The 22,959-nt window shown below is 41.7% G+C and overlaps 1 protein-coding gene across 2 annotated transcripts in view; it reads right to left on the reverse strand.

Annotated features, from left to right (window-relative positions):
• Positions 1-290: 290 nt before the first annotated feature.
• Positions 291-22,959, reverse strand: part of frya (furry homolog a (Drosophila)) — a 96,764-nt gene continuing 74,095 nt past the window's right edge. Inside the window, exons 44-62 of one of the 2 annotated variants that reach the window (XM_051678447.1) lie at positions 22,251-22,864; positions 21,526-21,623; positions 21,242-21,412; positions 20,622-20,762; positions 19,097-19,276; positions 11,232-11,402; positions 10,735-10,809; positions 10,479-10,649; positions 8,898-9,101; positions 8,220-8,363; positions 6,602-6,768; positions 6,188-6,428; positions 5,585-5,734; positions 5,299-5,397; positions 4,490-4,573; positions 3,414-3,431; positions 2,954-3,064; positions 2,381-2,586; positions 291-1,562 (exon numbers count right to left, since the gene is read on the reverse strand). In XM_051678447.1, the coding sequence (XP_051534407.1) occupies positions 1,304-1,562; positions 2,381-2,586; positions 2,954-3,064; positions 3,414-3,431; positions 4,490-4,573; positions 5,299-5,397; positions 5,585-5,734; positions 6,188-6,428; positions 6,602-6,768; positions 8,220-8,363; positions 8,898-9,101; positions 10,479-10,649; positions 10,735-10,809; positions 11,232-11,402; positions 19,097-19,276; positions 20,622-20,762; positions 21,242-21,412; positions 21,526-21,623; positions 22,251-22,864 (3,304 nt within the window). In that variant the 3' untranslated portion in view covers positions 291-1,303. The remainder of the gene's footprint in view (positions 1,563-2,380; positions 2,587-2,953; positions 3,065-3,413; positions 3,432-4,489; positions 4,574-5,298; positions 5,398-5,584; positions 5,735-6,187; positions 6,429-6,601; positions 6,769-8,219; positions 8,364-8,897; positions 9,102-10,478; positions 10,650-10,734; positions 10,810-11,231; positions 11,403-19,096; positions 19,277-20,621; positions 20,763-21,241; positions 21,413-21,525; positions 21,624-22,250; positions 22,865-22,959) is intronic. The other variant, XM_051678448.1, reaches the window with a different exon arrangement.

Consider the following 22,959-nt stretch of genomic DNA (forward strand, 5'->3'; position numbering starts at 1 on the left):
TGCACATTTGACAAATAAAAATTTCCTTTGTGGTAATTTCAATTGTGTTAACACTAGAGGGCGCACTTCAATAGATAATGCACACTTGACTCCACTTGCTTCATGTCATTTTAGGTTTCTTTTCAGAGAGATTTGTTCATTTGCTCCAACAATACATAAACACATACACTCTAAAACTATATTCTCAACACAAATCAACAGAGGTCAAATAGTGGACTTATCCTACACACACGTCTGATCACTTGCCAGACTTCCCAGACATGAGTATTTAAAAAAACAACACTCAGTAATGCACAACTATGCAGATATTTTTATTTATATTATTTATTGCATGCACACTTTCATACAGCAGACAGGAAAAAAAAAAAAAAACATAAAAATACAATCTTACAAGTATGGGCTACACTCCGACTAATATATACAAATGTATCTTTTAGTTAAAATAATTTCTTAATCCATAAATATCTCTATTTCCTCTTATGGTGCATACCTTTGCATGCTTGGCCATTTCAACAGACTGAAAATTCCATCCTATAAAACTATACCATTTTAAGCATGATGATATTTCTTTTGAGAATATAAATACATCTTCTATGAGCAACTAAACAGTAGAAAGACAGTTAAATTAAACAACCCCATAAATAAGTGCTGGATGACCCCTTTATGCATCCAGGTCTCTCCGACAGTAGCATTGCATCATGTTGGAGACATTCTGTGTGTATGCGTTACAGCTGAGGCAAGGATGTGCTCTGTGAATGATCTAACAATTAAAAAAAGCCACATTAACAAAGGCTTTCAGCTTCTACTGAGCCATAACAAATAAAAAACAACAACAGAGGATTTCTATATCATTCTGTATTTCTGTATCATGTAGCTGAGAGCACTGAAATTTCAAAACATTCTCTCTAAGATGAAAAGTTTCACTTTGAGTGAGGCATTGCACATTTTCCCATAACATTTATAATGGTAGACATGGACAGGAGGAGCCATTCGTGGAGCTTTGGTATATCTTTGATGCCTGCAGCAGTAGGGGCCCCTAGATCAGAGGCAGGGGGGTGGCCCCATTCATATGTAGTAGTGCAAAAAAGCCAAGGCGTCTTTGTTTCAGCTAAACCTCCTCAAGTTTTTCGTCCAGTTCCTATTGAATGTTCTAAGGGATTCGAGTTACATTCTGTAACTTCTTATGGAGAGCATGGGCAGGGCAGTATTGTGTATGCTGGGGAGAACGATGAATGCAGCAGCATCTTCAGACAGGATTGCTGAAAGAAGGTCAAAGCCAGGGTGAAATCCTTCAAAGTTCAACTCAAAGGCTGATGCCAATCACGCTGGAGTCCGGAAGGTAGGCGGTGATGGCTCGGTAACCCTGTGCTCGACGGATCATGTCTCGGATTTCACAGTTGAGCTCAGTGAGACGGCTGCAGATCTCAGACATGTCTTGGTTGGAACCAACCAGAGCAAAGGTGCCTATCTGCCCCAGAGTTTGGTGCCGGAAGTAGATGTTGAGCAGAGTGTGTATCTCGTTCTCTGAGTTGCTGCCGAAGATGTCATTTGGCCACAGTTTTCTGAAAAATTGTGATTAAGTGAAGTGACTGTCATTATTTCACATAATTAAAACGCAAAGTATTGCATATTTGCACTCATTGTCTATTCCTTCAAAGGTTTGTAAACCTAAAATTTAAGTACTATCTTAAAACAATAGGTGGTGGTGTTTAATTTGTCCTTTTAAAAGTTTTTGGCAATACACAAGCAAAAAGTTGAAGAAAATCTTAGAAAAAAACAGAAGGGCTGGGGGAAAATAGTGAAAATTAAAATTGATTATCAAATCAGCCAGAGAAAGAACAAGAAAATTTTTACCCCTGAAGTTCCAAATGTCGGGGCCAAAAAATGCCCATGTAATATATATATTTTGTTTATATATGTATATTATGTATAAACAGTTTTTTATTTACAACATAGTTCTTAATATTCTATTCTAAGCCAAGTTATACACATTATCATGTAAAATATTATTGGATGTTGCTCTAATTTCATGGGTAGAAGGTAATATATTCTCAATCTAAATATTCAGATTAAGAACTTATGTTAATGAATTGATTAAACTGAAGTATTTGAATGTAAGTATAAAACAGTATATTTTTCTATGTTTAAAAAACACTGCCCCCCATAAATATAAAAATGACCCTATAAATGAAATCCAGGGATCAAATATATCTGCGACTAACTATGAAAAATCCCAGTGAAATATTTTAATCGACTGACAGAACTAATATATGTATATACACCCAAATTAAACAATCAAAGCCAATGTTTTTATTGGGTCTAGAGATTTCTTACAATTTCTAAAAACCCAAATCTAATTTCCCCCCTGAGAAAATCTTACCTGCATTCCTGTATGTAACGAATGGCTCTGGAGAACTCGTTGTTTTTCAGGCTCTCCAGAATGGCCTGTACAGCAGCTTCAGAGGAGCTGTAGGTGGACTCAGCGTTGGGATCTCTTCGCTCGGCTGCTGGCTCACTGGCTACTAAGGCTGCTGCTGCCTGCAGGTTCCTCCTCAGCTCACTCAGCTCAATGGACATGTTCTGCAGCTGGAGGGCAAAACGTTAACACACAAATATAACAATCAGCTGGGAGTAATACCTTTCAGATACAGCAGTTTACTGTGAGAAATCAAAGTATTTTTTAACCCTTAGAAAACAATACTGTGATGGAACCATGGTACAGTGATAGCATCGGATGGTAATACCATGCATGGTACTTCATGTATATATTACATTGGATGATTACTATTTGTATCCTGGTATTAACATGGTACACCATCATACTTCAAAGAATACCATGGTATTACCACGATAAATGCCCAAATACCATAGTAATTCCATGGTACTTTTTGTTAATTAATAATTTAAACCATCTTCATGAAACTCAGATGAGGAGACACTGGAGCCAACATACCTCTGGGACAGCACTTATAGCGTGAATCTGACCAATCAGCTTACAGTAAGACTGAAAAAGCAGCAGCAGTTGAAAGTGGAGTTTGTAGAGTCTTTGACAAAGTTCCAGTTGCTGTGAATAAACACAGTTTGTTTTTATGAATATCAAAACCTCTGTTGAAAGATCTCTTAAAAGCATATTTTTTAGGATCATATACAGTATTGCACTTAAATTACTATATAAAACACAGATATATAATGGTATATATATATATATAACCAAAATCTATTTAAAAAAAAAAAAAAAAATCAACAAGGATAAAAGCATTCATAATTCTCAATAAAAAATATCAAAAATTATTTTTCAAAATTGTGAGGTCTATGTAAAAAAAAATCTGGCAAGCTTTAATGCTCTTATAATATGAGTATTTGGAACAAGGGAAAAGGAAGAGATAACATTAAAAAGATTGTATTAAACTTACTGCAAGATATTCCATTTGCTTAAAAGCAGGCATTTCAAGACAAAAGGTGAGAAGTGAGAAGGAATTGAATACAGGGTAAAAACATGCAGCCTAGTTGCACAGGCGATATAAAGTATGGCCAAAAAATGGCTCCATCCTTTTTTGGCATGCATGAGCAGAAAAAGTGAATGGACAAGCAGAGAAAGAAAATAAACTCTGCCAAGCTGCAGATCACAACTACGCCTTCTTATTTTTATATTTGTACAGGTACAACAATAGACAATAGAATAATTGCAGTATATGTGAAGCAAACTTAAAATGGGATTAAGACCTGTCTTCATTGTGACATCAGGCATCTTAAAGTTAGTCCCTTTTACTATTGTGGTGTGCTTCTCTAGTCATAAATGGAAGAATGGAATGACAACATAATTAGTTTTGTAATGTTGAAACAAAAGCTGCCCCTCTTTTCTTCTTTCATAATTCAGAGGAGACAAGGAAATTCATCTTGAAGGGTTGAAATGGTTTTAAAAGGAATGTTTTCAGGGTTTCTTCAAAATTCTATAACGCCCATAAAAATAGACCACCTTGTCAAACATAAGAATAGGAGGTGCTGTTGTGAAGTAATAGCTTGCTTTTGAAACAGACGGAAAGATAGGAAAGAGAATGTCACTCACAGAGCTATCACAGGACAATCGAGATGCAGAAAATATAAGAGGTAGATTGAAATGGAATCTGAAACTAATTTCAGTCAACTAATCACACTGAGAGCCTAATTCAATCATATCACAAGACAGAATGGCCATTGCAGTGGCATTAATCATTAGACAAAGCAACCACACTTAAACATTAAGACAGTCTCTATTAAATAATATAGTAATGTGCCTTTTGTGCACTTTGGAATTTGGGTTTTATCAAAATGTTAGAAAACTTAACTGTTAGTTAAAGATCCAGTTTGCATGATTTGAGACCTTGATTGAGTCCTTCAATAAGAATCATTTGATTCATATCCTGTATCAATTGTACCTTCACTGTCATTGGACATATTAACTATCTAACTGATGTGCTATTGAAAAGGCTATTGAAAGAGGGTGTCATACCTTCTCCTCTGTTTCAGCAGGTTGGTAGGTGATCACTCCATCTCCAGCACTTTTGGGGAAGCCGGCCTTGCAGTTACTCAGCCACTAGAAGAGTTGTAAAATCACGAGTATAACTGAAAGTTGATCATTGAATAGAACAAGTAGGTCTACTGTAACTATTTTTTCTTGAATAAATGACATTAAGCTTCTTTGATGTAAATGGGTCAAAAAAGAAAAAAACTTTTCAAAATCTAGTTTAAAACACATATTCAAGTTCTGGAAAATGGAATCTTTGTATTCATGTCGATTTCATGCATTTAAAAAAAAAAAAAACACTAAAAAAAAAAACTAAAAAAACATACCATTTTCAAAAAGCTTTTGACAATGATGTATCCAGATTAAAAAAAATAAATAAATAAATAAAATAAAAAACATGTCCCACCTCGAATACATCCGAGTGTATGCAATAATTATTTTCAAACATATTTATCAAGTAATTCAAAATTCAGGGAAAATCATGATTTTCCTTGGGGTTTTACCATTTGAAACATGAATTTAAACTAACTTTGTCATAAAAACATGAAATTACATGGTATTTTAAAGAATTTCAGCCTTTTAATGACTAATGATTTGTCTTTTTTTTTTTCTGGACAGTATTGCCACCTTGAAATTATTTACTTAATGCCTACAAAAAAAAAAAAAAAATTTCAAAATGAGTTTTAATACCATTTTAATAGAATAGAACAAAACTGAATACCAGAATAGCAAATAAGCATGATGTAATTGAACCAAATATTGTTTTTTGTAAAATAAAGTGTGAATTAACATACTGATGTAACTGCCTCCTTTTTGTTGTTGTAGGTCTCCAAGTATTCCTGCAGCTCCAGTACACTGAACTTCATCTTCTCCAATAGACCATATGATACAATCTGAATCACATTCAATAATTAAAAGAGACATTTTGTTATAAGTATGTTACCAAAAAAGTGCATAATATAGCAGACACACACATAAACGCTGGGGTTGAATTGAAATAGGATACTAAGGATTCTTATTCTAAGGATATTATTTTTCATACTGGCTATGTCATGGATGGCATACAAATATGGAACTCACAGTGTCTGCATCGACAAACAATGTGGGACATTCAGAGCATGATGTCAGCATCTGGGAAGACCTTACAAACTTTGCTCCAAACCCACGGAGGCCATCACCAAGGTAACCAGCAGCATCACAGGTCAAGGTGCAGAACTTGGTCTGTAAACTCTGGAGGTCAGAAACAACATGTCCTGTTTTATCTGCCTCAGCAAACCAGCATTTGTTGACTGCCTTACAGTTGCATCTCTTTTTTCTGAACTGATACAAAGTTTAAAATTAGCAGAACTTCCAAAAGCAAGCAAAATATTTAATCAGTGGCATAAGGAAACTAAGAAAATGTCTTATGATAACTGAGATTGAATAATTGACCCTGGATCTTTAAAAAAAAATTTGCACACAACTACAGTGTAATTTACTGTATTTCCACCTCAGGTGTGGTATAAATTCAGCAATTCCACAGTCCATCGTCTATTACTCCTTACTTTTTGGTTTTGTAATCAAAGATGGTCTTTGTTGAAGCTGCTTTACCTAAAACATACCTACTTAATTCCCAGTTTATCATATTATTACAACAGTTAAAAAAAGCAACCAGTGGCAGCCTCCTCTCCTTAAGTGAATTACCTGAAAGAGTGAGGAGAAGACTTGGAAGGTGTAGACGGCACAAGAGCCATCAGAGTCGGCCACCAGCTGGTTAAGATGACTGCGCCAAGCCTCCTCGGCATCATCACACACCGTTGGCTGGAAGGCAGCCAGGATGGCGGAGAAAAAGGGAGATGGTGGAGGTGAGGAACGAGACTCGAGCAACAGGTCCTCCTTCTCCTCCTCTGCCTGTGCCAAAGAGCTGTGCTGGTCTCCAAACCCACTGGAGGAAGTGAGGGATAGAATTATGTGGCGAATGGCAGAAAAATAATAGTTTGAGGAGTCTCAAGAGAAACTTGAGATAAGTTTTCGGACTTCTCCACATATCAACTCTCTGAACTTAAAACAGAACTCTGTCAAAAGTACATTATGAACCATGAAGGCGCAACACTGTACCTGGGTAAACAGCTTGTCTCGTGGTCCATCAAGCTGCTATCTTCCCTTTGGGGTGTGTCCAATGTTATGGTGTCAGAGGAACTGAAAGCAGGCAGCAGCTCACAAATGCAAAGTGATATATCGTTCTCATTGACGCTGGCTTCATCTTCTTCAGCTAAATTCTCAACCTTGTTTTGGACCGTAAGTAAAAAAAAAATAAAAAATCCTGGGTCACTATATGGTATATACAACCAATGCAAATGCATCGGTCATGTATTTATTTGGAAGCACTATGCATGTATTTACAACCAATGCAAATGCATATTAGTCATACAATAATAGAAACAGCAGTGGCAACAGAATGTCACTGTAAATTGTATTTAGTAAATACTGAAGCTGAATTCTTAAAGTCAACATGAAATTCAAACTGAATTTATTTACTTTTTTAATACATGTTCCCGGTCTCATTGTGCATGATTCATTGGTGCATATTATTCCAAATAAAAAATGTTTGTCTTTATAATCTTTTATCATAGTGTAATAACTTGCTCCACCCTCTGAAATGACTTTAGTTTTGGCTGATGTCACAAATCCCTTTTTTAATCCAAACCCGTTTAACCACTTGATTGTAACCACACTGGTATGTAATGGCCATATTTTTACGATCCAATCAATTGCTGATGAATAACAGGCCTCGCCCCACATATTGTTTTCTCATTAAATATCCTTTTTAATCCTATTTAAATATGTAATTTTACAGAAGTAGAATGGGGTTTCATGTTGACTTTAAAAGTTTAGATTATGTGGCTGACTGTCTCAGTGTGATCAGTAAATTATCAGTAAGTAGCAGTATTCCAAAAACACATTTATACAGACAAAATTCTGGGTTGCAAGACAATACATCATTTTAAATCCTCTTTATGTGATCGTAAATTGTACAGGTTACATTAGAGCCATTAAAAAAAATCACTATGGATGCACTGACCTTTCCATACTAAAACTCTCCATGCTTGTTTTTTTTCTTTGGCATGTTTTTAGCTTTACATTTAAAAAAAAAAATTCAGATTTACATTTTCAAAAAAATTCAGATTTAGAAATATTTGAGACCTTTGAAAGATTTGGGGGCCAAAATATGACTGTTTCGGTCTCAAGGCCACAGGCAATTTGTACACTCTCTTTATTTTCACCCCTTAGCGTTTAGCATATGAGTGATATTATTGCCATGCTACCCACAGAGAAGCCATACACATTGCCCTCTGGCTCATCCAGAGCCTCTTTCTGAGACCGTAGTAGGCCTCAAAGATGAAAAGCGGTTTGCAAAGAAATGCTTTGCAGATAGAAATGGGGAGATTTGGAAGAGCAAGAATTAGTTGCCATTCCATGCAGCTTTGGAAGTTATGTAATTCTCCCCTCCAAAAAGCATACAAACAGAAAACACTGCATCAGCCAACTACTCCACTAAATCTCAATAGAACTAAAATTCTTTCATGCTTAACGCAGAGGCAGCCAGATATAGCAAGCACAGAAACTGAATATTGTTTTTATAGCCATGTTAAAGGAAAAACTCCAGAACAGAGGTGTGGTATGAGTATAGTTGTGTGTTCCCCCAAAGGTCAGCTATTTTGAAGCTCTTATTCACCCGATGGTTTGAGCCCTCGGGTAGCGAGATCTCAAAACTGGGCGTTGGGGTTGAAAGAGCGATTGAGTCAGCTTGAGTACTGTCAAAGTAGACCGGCGGAGAGTCCATTGGGTTTAATTCTTCAGTGGGGGACAGGCTGACATTCTGAAATGAGACAGAGTTCAAAATATTTTTCAACTTTATGATACTTGGAACGTTGTTGAGGAACATTAGGGGTCCTGTAGTCTATTGCTTTTTTTGTTGTAAATAAAACTATAAACAGGCATACATTTTACAAATAAAGTATAAGACAACATTTAGAAACAACATTAATTTAATTACTATCTTAATAAATTTCCCTGGTCTTTTTGGTTTGACAAAAACCAAATTAATCTTTGATCTAAGTTCAACATATTGCTCTGCCTGTAAATTGATTTTTCTTTTCCGCTGATGTAATCAAGCCCATGTGGGCAGTGAAAAATATTTTAAACCAGTAATATCGGTTCAATTAAAAAAAATATTGGGCCCATTTTTTATGGTACCTTGTATTAGTGAAGTCATCTGTGTAGTGAATGCCAATTCATGCTGTCTTTAAATAGTTCTTTCTTTACATTTTTGGGCTGACTTAACATTTATGAGCCATCTTTAAACAGGAGAATTGAATGTTAAATAGTGCATGACAACCAAAATTAACATTACTAGTTGTGAGGCAGAGAGGATCTGGCTGGCCGTGAGGGACTCCTCTTCAGAGGACTCATCAGAATCATCATGGACAATTGGACACAGACTGGGTGAACTGCCCGAGAGCTGGCTGTCCTCCTCCATAGGCAGGGGCTCAGCCTGGTCCAGACTGTCAATAGAACGCCTCCTTGCACCCCAGTTAAAACTGTCAACTGTTTCACCCTGTCAGAGAAAGAGCGTGAGAAAAAGACAGAACTTTGAATGGATCCATAGTTAAACATTCACAACAGTTTTTAAAAAAACTGACACAGTCACAGGCTAAGGTATGCTCTAGTAAGGAAGTGCTCAGTCTGAGTTTGTCTCTCAATATGTAAAGCATTTACACAATACTACACAACTTAAAACAGCCGTGTGTAGTGAAACATAAATCAGGAACCTATTCTAAATGACTTCTGTTAATAAATGGTTTTTAAGGCAATTGTCTTTGGAAGAGGCTCTAGATAAAACTGTGCAGCCATATACCATTACACAGACAGTCCACATCCACATTCCTGAACAAATCTAGTTCAACGGAGAATAAACAACTGGCACAAAAATTAGGAAAAGCCTTTATATTTCACTATTGAATAGTAAGCTCTCTATTTTTGTTTTGTTTTTAATTTTATCATCATACCTGAGAAAAACAAAATGGTATATGAGCAAATGAGTCTTTGATACTCATTTGTTACATCCAAGATTCAGCATGGATGGCAAGCATGATGGCTTCATGAACAGCCAACCAGTGATACAGATTTATCCACAAGAGTGAATTCATTTGAAAGGCTGAATCTGCCCTTTTTAGTGTCTCTGTGGCATTGCAGCCTCAGCATATTTGCAGACTGACCTCAGTGCACTGACTGTTTCTAATGATTTCATAAGACTAAGCTATTTAAAAAGTAGATGTGTTGAAATACAATTTAAAATGTTCAGTCAAATTCTTTGAGTAAAATCTCTCTTTTTAGATGCTGGCCAACAATCTATTCTTACAATAAATATGTTTGAAACATAAAAAAAAAGAAAAAAGATATATATATATATATTTTTTTATTTTTTTTTTTTTATTTTTTTTTTTTTTAACCACAATAGCACATTTAAGGAATCTGTTTTGAAGTGTCATTGTGTTTTTGTACATGCACAAACCAAGGTAAAGTGCTTAATTACAAATATAAACATGCATCACAATGCACAGAATGCAGTTTAAGTGCTTGCCATAAATAGTAAATAAACACTACATCATCCTACTCAACTGCACACAATACTGGAGCATTCCTGTGCTTACCTGCATCTCCTTGATGACACAAACATGGGCAAGGAGAGAACGTATTACAAAGAGTTACAGGCAGTTACAATGATGTTGTGCAAACAAGTGCAACACTTTTTGATTAGTATGCTTTTCTTATACTGTAAATCTGGCTGTCCCAAGACATCCACTTAACTGCAGTCAACACAAAGTTAAACTAACTAATTTGGAAGTCAAACATCTTCCAAATAAAGAAGGAACCATGCAGTTTGGTTTAGTTTTTCTGGCATAGGCCTATTTATAAAAAGCATTTTTCTTACCTCTCCATCTTCCAGTTCTACATCCAAGAAGTCAAAGTCCCTGAATACCCGGAACTGCTGTTCAGAAGTGGTGTCATCCATGTTTTCTGTGTCCCGTGTGCCTTCCTCAGAGGACACCAGACTGGGCTGGTGCTCAATCAGGTCCAGTTCTCCACAGGATGAGAAAATCACCTGCAGGGGAGTTGAGGAGTGATTCAGTGTGAATGCAGACATACTGTCAAAGATTTAAGCCATGGATAATGCAAGCATCACTTACAGATGGGTTTTTGGTGAGTCCAACTTCTTGCCCACACAAGGTCAATACATTCACCAGCTTCTCACGAGTCCTCTTCTACATGGGCGAAAAAATTATACAAATTTTGACACAAAAATGACATGCCTGAAGAAGGTCTTTGATAAAACTGTTGTTATCTAATAAAGATTTGCAAGTTAGGACTGAATGCAGGATCTTCTAAACAAAACACAACGAAACAAAACAAAAATAAAACAAAACATGATATGAAACAAAACACAAAACAAAACAAAACTAAAAACTAAACAAACCACAAAACAAAACCCTAAACATTTAAACAGTAAATATATGTAGCGGTCTGATTTTCTAGAGAGCAATAATTCATTATTCTATGGCATGAGTGACAGTTTACAGGAAAGGGGTTCTTTATATGCAAATATTATTTAATGCAATTTACCAGGATGGGCCTAAGATAAGGAACTGTTCAAAGATTAAAAAATGTGTGTGTGTGATTGGCTCACCTGTGAGGACTGTGGCCGTTTCCAGCTGACGGGCACCAGCACGTGGTTGTTTTGGTAAGAGCCTGAGGATGTGGAGGAGGCACTGCATGCCACATTTATCACTCCTTCATTCTTCCCATCTTGCCTCAGAGAGCTGTGAAGCTCATCATATCGCTGGCCAATCACTGGTGTCTAAAACACACACAATGCCATGCATCGTTTAAGTCCAGGGATTTCATGTGTTGTACTCATGGACCTCAGCCCAAGAATGAGTCTATTCCAGTAAACTTTCTTCCTTGACGTCAAATTAAATTGTCTCTGCTTCAGATCCTCACATTCAGTGCCTGCTGGAAAAAGTGGAAGTCTTTTCTCAGTGGTGCTTCTCCTGTGTGTCTTGGTAGCTGAACTCTGGAAAAGGAAACTCCAATAAACCGATCCAAGCAAAGCTTAAGGGAACCTCAGAATTTCCCTTATTTAATTCACCTACCCTTAATTGACATGAAAACCTTTCTGCTGGAATGGTAACAAACATGTTTTCAGTTTCCTGTATCTTTTTTCTACTCTCTCTCTCCCACTTGTTAGAGGCTAAACACATCCCAGAGGTATTTGACAGAGGGCAGAGAAGTCTGCTTTAAGATTGTCCTGCCCAGAACACTCGTTGCTTTGGATGCAAAGCGCGCCACTGCCGGAGTGACATAATTTCCTGGAATTCATGTACTACATAAATAGCTCCCTGTTTGGTTCCCACACTTCGATGAGACCTGGTCTTTTTAACAGAAACCTAATTTGTTGTTTAAAAAACCTTCAGGGATAGCTTTAAAAATGTTATTATAAAGTAGAATGATAAAAAAAAAAAAGAATCCATGACTCCACCTATATATGCCAATATTCAGTGGTTGGCTGACATGCCTCAATTTTTAATGTCATTTTCACACATTGTACAACACTTCAGTACTCTTGCTTAATGTATACTACCAGTCAAATGTTAGGGCACACAGACTCACTCTTTATTACCACTATTTTCCACACTTTAGAATAATGGTAAATTCAAAACTAGGGATGTGCGAGACTAGTCGACTAGTTGACTAAATGGTTCTGATTATGCTAGTCGACACTGGAATTACTAGTCGGTTAATATTTTTCCCCATTAAACTGTTCAACAGTTTTACACATTTACGTTTGGCTTTATATTTTTACAGAGGCTGCGCTTAAATTACTGTCATATTAATGTTACTCATTTTACAAATATTACTTAAAAAAGAGGCTACCTGGAACAGTTACAAAGTTTAATTTCACCTCAGGCTGCGTGTGCTTCTTCCCTCTCTCACTCACGGCGTGTACAGGAAAATGTCCTATCGCTAGACAAGCAAACTCAGCAAAGTAGCTATGAAATCACTTCGGTGGTGGTGCAGGAAGCAGATTTCCGAAACGCTGGTTTGCAAGTCGCTATGGATGTTTTCACATTTGAGTCTTCTTTAAATCTGTGCATGTTTGTAAGTTATTTTTCCGCTGAGCAGGCTTTTTTAAGCTGCTAATTAAGAAGGCTATTTTCAACGAGGTGCCGACTGCTTAATGGGTTAAACTACGCATCTTTATTGTGTCTGCACGTCATGTTTAGAATACATTAGCTTCCCTATCTGTCACTCACTCGACGTTGTGTCGATGTAGTGACACTAGGGGTCACTCTTGGGAGCCCGAAACACCTCTGGTCTTTGAAAAAAGGCCAATGAAAATTGGCGAGTGGTATTTGCATACCACTCCCCCGAACATACGGGTATAAAAGGAGCTGGTATGCAACTACTCATTCAGATTTTCTCTTCGGAACTGAACGGTCGATGCTCACTGAGCTGAATTCCCACGGCTATTCATTCACCTCTGCTGGATCTGACGGCACATTTCAGCGGCTTCTCCCCCCTCTGCACTGGTGCACTGCAGAGAACACAGCTGGGCGCTTCGGCAGGAATAAAAGAGTATATTCTAAAAAAAGAGCGGCACACACGGAACGTCTTTTTAAAGACACATCCTTTTAAAGATGCCTTTCCGTTTGTGTGTTATTCCTGGTTGCAGTCATTATCTGCACTGCCCACACGGAGACAGCGTTCGTGGATGGGTCATGTAATCATTGCGAGAACATGTCCATGGCAGCAATGCGGTCGCGGCTTGCCTTTGTAAGAAAGCAAGCCACCCCAGCGGCTCCCCGGCCCATTCCTTCTACCCACGGGTATGAGGCCAGCGCAGCTAGCACTGGGGGCAATTTGGGGACCCCAATGGGACCACCTCCACCGGGTATCCCCCCACAGACCTCCCATTCCCCAGCATGCTCGTCTGCCCCGCTCGGGCTTCCGGATGAGTCAGCCGGCTCGTCCCACGGCGAGTTCGACCTCTTACTCGGAGCCCGCGAATGTGATGAGCTCTCGAGCGCAGCATCGGAGAGCGGGTTCGTCCAGTCGGACGTGGAAGCCTCAGCTGGGCTCCTCCCCCTCGGGTGCGGTCGCCCAGTCACAGGCTGACGCGGAGATGACGGACATGCTTTCCCGGGCAGCCGCAAGCGTCGGGCTAGAGTGGAACCCTCCACTCTCCCCTGAACCCCCGCAGCTCAATGATTGGTTCCTGGGCTCGCGGCGCCGCTCACAGCCATGCCCCGCCCCAGTTCCTTTCTTCCCGGAAGTGCATGAGGAGCTGACAAGGTCGTGGGAGGCACCTTTTACTGCCGGTCCCGATCTTTCAACTCCCCCGCACTCACTATCCTCGATGGTGGGGCGGCCAAGGGCTATTCGGCGATCCCCCCGGTGGATAAGGCGCTCGCGGTGCATCTATGCCTTCAGAGCGCCGCCACCTGGCACAGGCGCCCAAAGCTCCCGTCCAAGGCCTGTAGGTTTACGTCGTCACTGACGGCCAATGCCTATGGTGCCGCTGGGCAAGCCGCTTCCGCCATGCACGCCATGGCTCTCCTGCAAGTCCACCAAGCCAAGGCGCTAAAGGAGCTGCATGAGGGTAGTTCCGCCCCGGGATTGATGCAGGAGCTGCGCTTGGCAACCGACCTCACCCTCCGGGTGACGAAGGTCACGGCGCGGTCTCTCGGGTGGGCGATGTCCACCTTGGTGGTCCAGGAGCACCACCTTTGGCTCAACCTGGTCGAAATGGGAGAGGCTGACAAGGCACAGTTCCTTGGCGCCCCCATTTCCCAGGTTGGCCTGTTCGGCGACACCGTTGAGGACTTTGCCCAGCAGTTCTCGGCGGTGAAGCAGCAGATGGAGGCTATCCGGCACATCCTGCCCCAGCACGGCTCAAGATTCTGCACCCCTTCTGCTCGTCACCAAGGGCATCCCCCTGCGGTGACTGCACCGGCTCCGCCGCAGCCTGCCCCCACGGCCCGGCCCCGGCGTGGAGCCCACCGCAGGAAGCAGACGCCACCCATCTCACAGCTGGCCGCCAAGAACCTGCGAAAGGCTTCGAAGTTCCCCTGAGATGGGCGACCCAGGGATGACGAAACCCACTGCTCTGGAGCTGGTAAGCAGACCACTCCATCCCCCAGTGGAGGGCCAGGAGGAGAATCTTTTGTTACCTTTTCATTTAATTTCGCCACATGCCCAAGTGGCTGTGGTACCCAAGATTTCAGCAAAAGAGCGGTTTCCTTGTTCCCTGGGTCACATACCTGGTGCGCACGGCCATCATCATGACCACCGTCCACCATTCCATTTGGCTGTGGCACAAATCTGCCCCCAATGTGATGGTCTCCACGGGTCACGATGACAGGCCTCTTCCTCCCCCGTCCCAGGCTGTTCCGGGGTGGTCACAAGGAGCCAGGTAAGTGCTTCGATATCCCTAAACTCAGCACGGCCACGACACGGCGTGGCACCTCAGGCTCTGCCAAGCCGCGAGGCCCCACCCGCCGGTACGTCCGATGAGATTGTCCCCTTGGTCCCCCTCGCCCGGAGCTTGGACGCATGGATTGCACTTTCCAACCCGTTGCGATGGCTGGTCCGGACCGTCCGACTCGGCTACGTGATTCAGTTCACCAGGCATCCACCCAGGTTCAGCGGCGTCCTCGGTGAAGGTCGAGAACGCCGCTACCTTGCGCGTGGAAATCGCTACCCTCCTATGGAAGGGTGCGATAGAGCCTGTCCCTCTGGCCGAGATGAAGAAGGGGTTTTACAGACCCTACTTCATTGTACCAAAGAAAGGCGGTGGGTTGCAGCCAATCTTGGACCTGCGAGTACTGAACCGGGCTTTACACAGACTCCCGTTCAAGATGCTGACGCAAAAACGCATTCTAGCGAGCGTCAAGCATCAAGATTGGCTTGCGGCGTTAGACCTGAAGGACGCGTACTTCCACGTCTCAATTCTACCTCGACACAGACCCTTCCTGCGGTTTGCATTCCAGGGTCGGGCGTATCCCGGTTCAGAGCATCTCTTTTCTCGGCTTGGAGTTGGACTCAGTCTCGATGACGGCACACCTCACGAACGCGCCTCCCGTTGTATGTCACAACTCGCCAACTCGTCGAGTCTCCTCCTCTGGAGTCAGCAGCACCTCAAGTCGCTGCGAGCCACTCACATCCCAGGCAGCCTCAACACTGCAGCGGACATGCTGTCACGACAGGTTACCCTCAGAGGAGAGTGGAGACTCCACCCTCAGGTGGTCCAGCTGATTTGGAGTCGATTCGGGCAGGCACAGGTAGACCTATTCGCTACCCGAGAATCCTCCCACTGCCCAATCTGGTTCGCCCTGACCGAGGCACCTCTCGGTATAGACGCGCTGGCACACAGCTGGCCCCCTGGACTTCGCAAATATGCATTTCCCCCAGTGAGCCTACTTGCACAGACCCTGTGCAAGGTCAGGGAGGACGAGGAGCAGATCGTCCTGGTAGCACCCTACTGGCCCGCCCAGACATGGTTCTCGGACCTTACGCTCCTCGCGAATCCCGGAGAATTCCCCTGAGGAAGGACTTTCTTTCTCAGGGACGGGGCACCATCTGGCACCTGCGACCAGACCTCTGGAATCTCCATGTCTGGCCCCTGGACGGGACATGGAAAACTTCAGTGGCTTACCACCCGCGGTGGTAGACACGATCACTCAGGCTAGGGCCCCCTCTAAAAGGTGCATGTATGCCTTGAAGTGGCGTCTGTTCCCTAATTGGTGTTCTTCCCAACGGGAAGACCCCCAGAGATGCGCAGTCGGATCGGTGTTTTCCTTCCTGCAGGAGAGGTTGGAAGGGCAGCTGTTCCCCTCCACCTTTAAGGTGTATGTAGCCGCTATAGCAGCACACCACGACACAGTGGACGGTAAGTCCTTAGGGAAGCATGACCTGATCATCAGGTTCCTGAGAGGTGCCAGGAGGTTGAATCCCTTCAGACCGCACCTCATTCCCTCATGGGACCTCTCTGTAGTTCTTCAGGGTCTACGGAGAGCCCCCTTTGAGCCCCTGCAGTCAGCTGAGCTTATGGCACTCTCTTTAAAGACTGCCCTCCTGACTGTGCTCACTTCCATCAAGAGGGTAGGAGACCTGCAAACGTTCTCTGTCAGCAAAACGTGCCTGGAGTTCGGTCCGGGCTACTCTCACGTGATCCTGAGACCCCGACCAGGCTATGTGCCCAAGGTTCCCACGACCCTTTTTAGGGATCAGGTGGTGAACCTGCAAGCGCTGCCCCAGGAGGAGGCAGACCCAGCCCTGACGTTGCTGTGTCCGGTGTGTGTTTTATGCATTTATTTGGATCGCACACAGAGCTTTAGAGTCTCTGAGCAGCTCTTTGTCTGCTTTGGTGGACAGCGGAAAGGAAGCGCTGTCTCCAAGCAGAGGATTGCCCGCTGGGTCATTGACGCCACAACAATGGCATATCATGCCCAGGACGTGCTGCCCCCGGCAGGGCTACGAGCCCATTCTATCAGGAGTGTGGCGGCCTCCTGGGCCTTGACCAGTGGCGCCTCTCTAACAGGCATTTGCAGAGCAGCAGGCTGGGCAACACCCAACACCTTTGCAAGGTTCTACAATCTCTGGGTGGAACTGGTTTCGTCCCGTGTAGTGGCAGGCACAAGCAGGTAAGTCTGGGACAGCTGGCCGGGTGTATCACTTGCGCATAGCGCCTTTCACCTCTCCTGAGCTGAAGACGTGCGCTGTTGACTCCCAGTAGTGTTCACAAACTGTGTTCCCTGGATGACTTCCTCCGAGCCCTGTGGCAGATGAGTTTGTGGAGAAACTTGCTGCCGGCTCAGTACATGTGCTAACTAAGCCCTGTACTGGGGTAGGTGCTCTGCATGTGTTGGTTCCCCATAGGTAACCCCATGCGACATATATCTTCCGCTATTTCGTTTCCCTGTTGGTAAACTACGTCTTCCTTGGGCAGAGGCCCCTCTGCCCCAGTCACCATGTTTGTAGAAACTCCTCCCCCATAGGGTAGGACCTACCATGGGACTTCTCCACATGACATACTTCCGACAAGGCTCGGCAAGACCATGTGACATATTTCCACTCAAACTTGTCCCCGAAGGGTCATTCGACACTCATAACAGCGTTGGGGGAGGTTACGTGTCGACCTGGTGCGCTGGCTACGAGGCACACAGTGGTCTGCCTGTCACACACCGCCAGTTCACGTAACACAGTTCAGCCAGTTGTGGCGTTTCGTATAGGGACCCCTAGTGTCACTACATCGACACAACGTCAAGTGAGTGACAGATAGGAACGTCCTGGTTACTTGTGTAACCTCCGTTCCCTGATGGAGGGAACGAGACGTTGTGTCCCTCCTGCCACAACGCTGGACTACCCACTGAAATGGCCGGGACATTGGAATTTATGCAAATACCACTCGCCAATTTTCATTCGCCTTTTTTCAAAGACCAGAGGTGTTTCGGGCTCCCAAGAGTGACCCCTAGTGTCACTACATCAACACAACGTCTCGTTCCCTCCATCAGGGAGGTAGCATTGTAGGCTACATCACAGGCCTATTTTTTCTATCCTATAGCTATTTTTTTTTACATCGTAACTATTATTGATTAATGTTCTTTACCAAAGAGCTGTCATATTAGATCAATTGCTAATGCATGACTGCACGTAGTGAAATGCGCACAACTTTTCAGTGCATTTTTTGTTCTCTAGTAGATTTGGCTTACCTGTTAATTATTTTCAACAATGACATGAATGTTTTAATATGTTAAGTAACTTTTACTTGGTGAATTACGTTTAGAACAGGCTATTAGGGTTGCTCTATTGGTCCTACACTGTTCATTCAACTGTTTTCTATAAATATGCCTGTATTCACTAACGTTGATTCAGTGAATGCGTTTTATGTTCTATATTTAATGTACAATGATGATAATGCAAGGCGAGCACATCACAAACATCACAGCGGAATTTAGCGTCGGATTTGGAATAGATTAAGTACTTTAAATGAATCGCATAAACACTTTTTTTTTTTTTTTACAGTTTTTTTTAATGTTAATTTCTTTTTAGACTAGTCGATTCCAAAATTTTCATATAAATGTCAGTGAAATTAGTTGTACTGCACATCCCTAGTCAAAACAATGAAATAACACAAATGGAAGTATGTAATGACCAAAAAAGAAATTGACCAAAACTTTCTGTACACTCGTTTGCTGCTTTTCCTTTACTTTTCTGGTGCAACTCGTTCATTAATAATAAATAAAAAATGAGTTTTGTAAAGAATTCACAAATAGGCACAATTTGTATGCATCTTCAAAACCAGTTTAAAATTTTTTAGCATAAGTCTTTAGATTGAAAGTTTTAAAAGATCACAAGAAACAAATTTAATAAATTGTGTCCAGATTTTGACTTAGTTTATAATGACAAAAGAGAAAAAGAAGGACAAACAGGTTCAGAGTAGACAAAAGAAGCCGATACAGTCAGTATATGAGAGTGTGTAGGACATATTACCTCAGAGATATCGAAGTGAAAGTTTAGGGTCTTCCCGGGCAGGGCTTTGGAGGGCGTATCCCACACATGCCTCACATCCACGTTGGATGCATTACTCTGTGGGGACAAAGGCGAAACCAGACTAGCCGAGCGGGAGACCACCAACTTTAATATGTTCAAGGCTTCCTTCCAATGTGCAGTCTAAAGGCGCACAAACAAACAAAACACACACACACAAAACAGAAATAAGTTATTCCTCAAAGGACACATTCAAAAACATGCTCAATTATCAGAGCATCGCATACAGTCAATCCATCTTAACAAGCAGTAGTCTTCTCTTCTTCAGCCGAGATAAACATTTGAGCCCAGTGAGAGAAACAGTAGTTCAGAGCGTCTCTGCTGTGAGGCCACACTGAAGGCCCCAGTAATGTGGACAGCAGCCAATTGGACTGACTGTTTATAGACTGCTGTTGGGTGTGCCTTTGTATTTATAGCCCTGGCACAAGGTTGTGTTTTAATCCTTTTTTTTTTTTCTCCCTCTGGAAGAAGGGTTGAGAAATGAAAACACAGTGGTATTACCAAAGATGTAACACAGAAAGGTTTATTTACAGCAAAAATGGTATAAAACACAGTTTTGTCATGAGGAAATTAGGTTGGATGAGATACACTGGCTGGATAAAAGCGATCATTGATTCTAATTTTAGAAATGCTCACCATAACTATTTAATGAAAAAGCTAAGTGTGAGCTCATTGTGAGCCTTCAAATTAGCATTTCTTTTTACATCCACATTTATTATGACTGTGTCCTAGGTTGGTATCCAAAAGGTTGCAGGTTCACACCCTTAAAAGAGCATTAACTGAGCTATCAACATTGTACTCTTGCACAATGCTTAACCCCAGGTTTCTCCATGGAAATGGCCCCTTAACAAAGGGATAGTTCAACCAAAAATGAACAGTCTGTCATCATTTACTCATAACCTTGTTGTTCCAAACCAGTATCACTTTCTTTCTTCTGTGGAACACAAACTAAAATATCTAGCAGAATGTCCAGAGTGCTTTTTTGAAAATCTCCCCATCTGTTGTAGCTCTAAAATCTCAGTGCAAATAAGTCTGTGCTATAGAGATATATAAGTGTTTTAGAAATAAAATGTTGGTCTTTCAAATAGCTATCATATGGCTTCAAAAACTTGGAAATCAGCAAGTCATATGGACTGCAATGCTTTGTAGTTTTGTGCTGCTTTTTTGTAATTTTTTGTAGTTTGACAGCTCTAGTCCCCATTATGAAAAAAGCAATCAGGACATTCTGCAAAGTATCTTGATTTGTGTTCAATGAAAGAAAAAAAAAGTTGGGTTTTGACATGAGGGAGGGTAAAGGATTTACATTCATATTTTCATATTCATTCACTATTCCTTTAGCAAGATGGCATGGTGGGGAACGAACGAGGAAACAAATTCTACCAGCATACCTGAAGGTTGCAACTTATTACATGTAAACGTAACTGTACATTTACTGCTTGTATGTAATCATTATATACAGTAGTCACACCTGAACAAACTTCTCTATGGTTGTAAGAACCTCCATGTTGAAGGGTTTAGCGTGAATGCCACTCAAGTCCATGTGACTCAGTAGACTGTAGATAATCTGGAGAAGAGTTTGTTGCATGCTGGGTAGTCCTTTCTCCAACAACTGTTTACAAAACACAAAGTATTAGAGATAAAAGTTGCCCTAACATAAAGCGAGTGTATTGTATATGACATTTTTCTAAAAAGTTTACTTTACATATACAGATGTTTCAAGTGCTGATGTGTATGAATGACCTTTCAAGGTACAGATTACCTAAAAATGAATTTGTCATCATTTACTCAGCCTTATGTCATTTCAGACCAGTATGACTTTCTGTCTTACATGGAACACAAAAAGAGATGACAGCCTCAGTCACCATTCACATTCACACAAAAAATGAAAGATACAATAAAAGTGAATGGTGACTGAGGCTGTCACTCTCATTTTTTTATGTTCCTCAAGCAAGTCAATCAAGTTTGCAACAACATAAGGGTGCATAAATGATGACAAAATAGTAATTTTTTGGTAAACTAGTCCTTTTATTCTGGTACACAATAAAACAATCCTCAAATAATGACAGTTTGTCTGCCATTTCTGCCCACCTCAGTCATATATGTAACCATGTTAAGTGTGCTGTCACTGAAGGCTTCATGCAGGTAGCGGCACACCACGTTGACCCAGGAGAAGCAGTCTCGTGTATAGGAGTGTGTTTTGTACAGTGTCATCACATGAGCAAGGTTGGACAACTTAGAGTTGTTTTCCTCAAGGCAAACCTGCCAATCAAAATGTCTGATATTCAGAAATAAAGTGCTGTAGGTGTTCACTCATTGTTGAACAGAGCAGATATAATGGGTGTAAGGTTACAGTGAGAGTAACAGAGACAGACCTGGGAAATTCTCTCGGCCACGACCTTACAGAATTGGGTGGGCGAGTCAAAGTGGAGCACCAGGTGGGGGATGAGGCAGAGCACATTCAATGGAAAACCTGCAGGGGAACAGAGCAGATTTACTTGCCTAATCCAACTTAAAATAATGGCATATCATGAATATTTGATAGAGTGAGGTATAAAAGGGTGAATCTCATGAAAAATGTCCAGGTCACATTTCACCCCAACAATCATGTGACAAAAACATGAAAGTATATTTTGCATGAGGAAAATTAAGTCTATTTTAGAAACATTATGATTTTTGCAATGTGACGGTTTTCACGACAATCAAGCACATTTGCCCCCAAAGTTACATACATTCGTCATAATATTTTACTTGTGAGTTTTGAAAACCCCTCTATTCTCAGTGGTGATTCTCATTAAATTCTCTTTACTACAGTACAGTAATTTTTACTTTCTTTTTTAATTTTTAAGGCAGTACAAATGTACTACCATGATGTCTATATGTTTTACAATTTAAATAATTTAGCATAATTTTTTTATTACATGTAATGAGAACAATACTTTTTTTTAGCAATACGGTAATAATTTGGGGTGGGGCTAGTGTGCTTACATGCAATAGTCATGAAAATAATGTCACAATGCAAAATATCTTAAAAAGTTTCTAAAAATAGACAAAAAGTGGCAGGAGCATAATAGTCTTTAACAGCATAAAGATACCCAACCTATAGCTTGTGTCGTGTCCACCACTGGTAGGCGTGACACAGACGTGAGCTGGCTGAAAAGCTCCAAGGTGAGTTCTGTGGTGTTGGCGGAGGTAAAGCCCTTCAAGAGCAGCTGCTGAAGCCCCGAGAACTCCTTCCATTTGAGCTGGATCTGGATCTTTTCCAGCTTCTCTTTGTATTCCTGCTTATCCAAAGAAATGTGGCCTAGCAGCTTGCCTAACAACCTGAGGGACATCTGGTACTCAAACTCAAAGTCTGACTCCATAAGTGACACTGCCGCCCAGAAGATGGTGGCCAGTAGGTTGTGAGGGTGGTTGACGTTGGCTGGGTCAGTGGAGACCACGTTGTCTCTGGAGGAAGAGGAAGACTGAGAACAGAGCTTGGAGAGATTGTTCTGATGATGGTGGGTGTAAGCATGGATGCGGTCCAGGGTGGCACTCCGGGGAACCTCAGAGGAACGCTCAGCCTCGACAAAGCGCTTGGGTACGGAGTAGCTACGTTGGTGGCGGATTCGCTCAGAGGCTGTGCCTGATCCTGGGATCAATTCCAGTTGACTAGTACTCTTATGGTTTAGTGTTAACTTGCCACTGGATGGGAGATCGGGTGAAGATGCCCTGCGAGAACAACAAAATGATGACCAAGAAGGAGCAAAGCGTTTTGGACTTTTAATGTTCAAGTTTAAAGACTCCATGTTGTATGGCAAGAAATT

This window comes from Myxocyprinus asiaticus, chromosome 39, assembly GCF_019703515.2.
Source record: "Myxocyprinus asiaticus isolate MX2 ecotype Aquarium Trade chromosome 39, UBuf_Myxa_2, whole genome shotgun sequence".
In the NCBI taxonomy this organism is placed as follows: Eukaryota; Metazoa; Chordata; class Actinopteri; order Cypriniformes; family Catostomidae; genus Myxocyprinus; species Myxocyprinus asiaticus.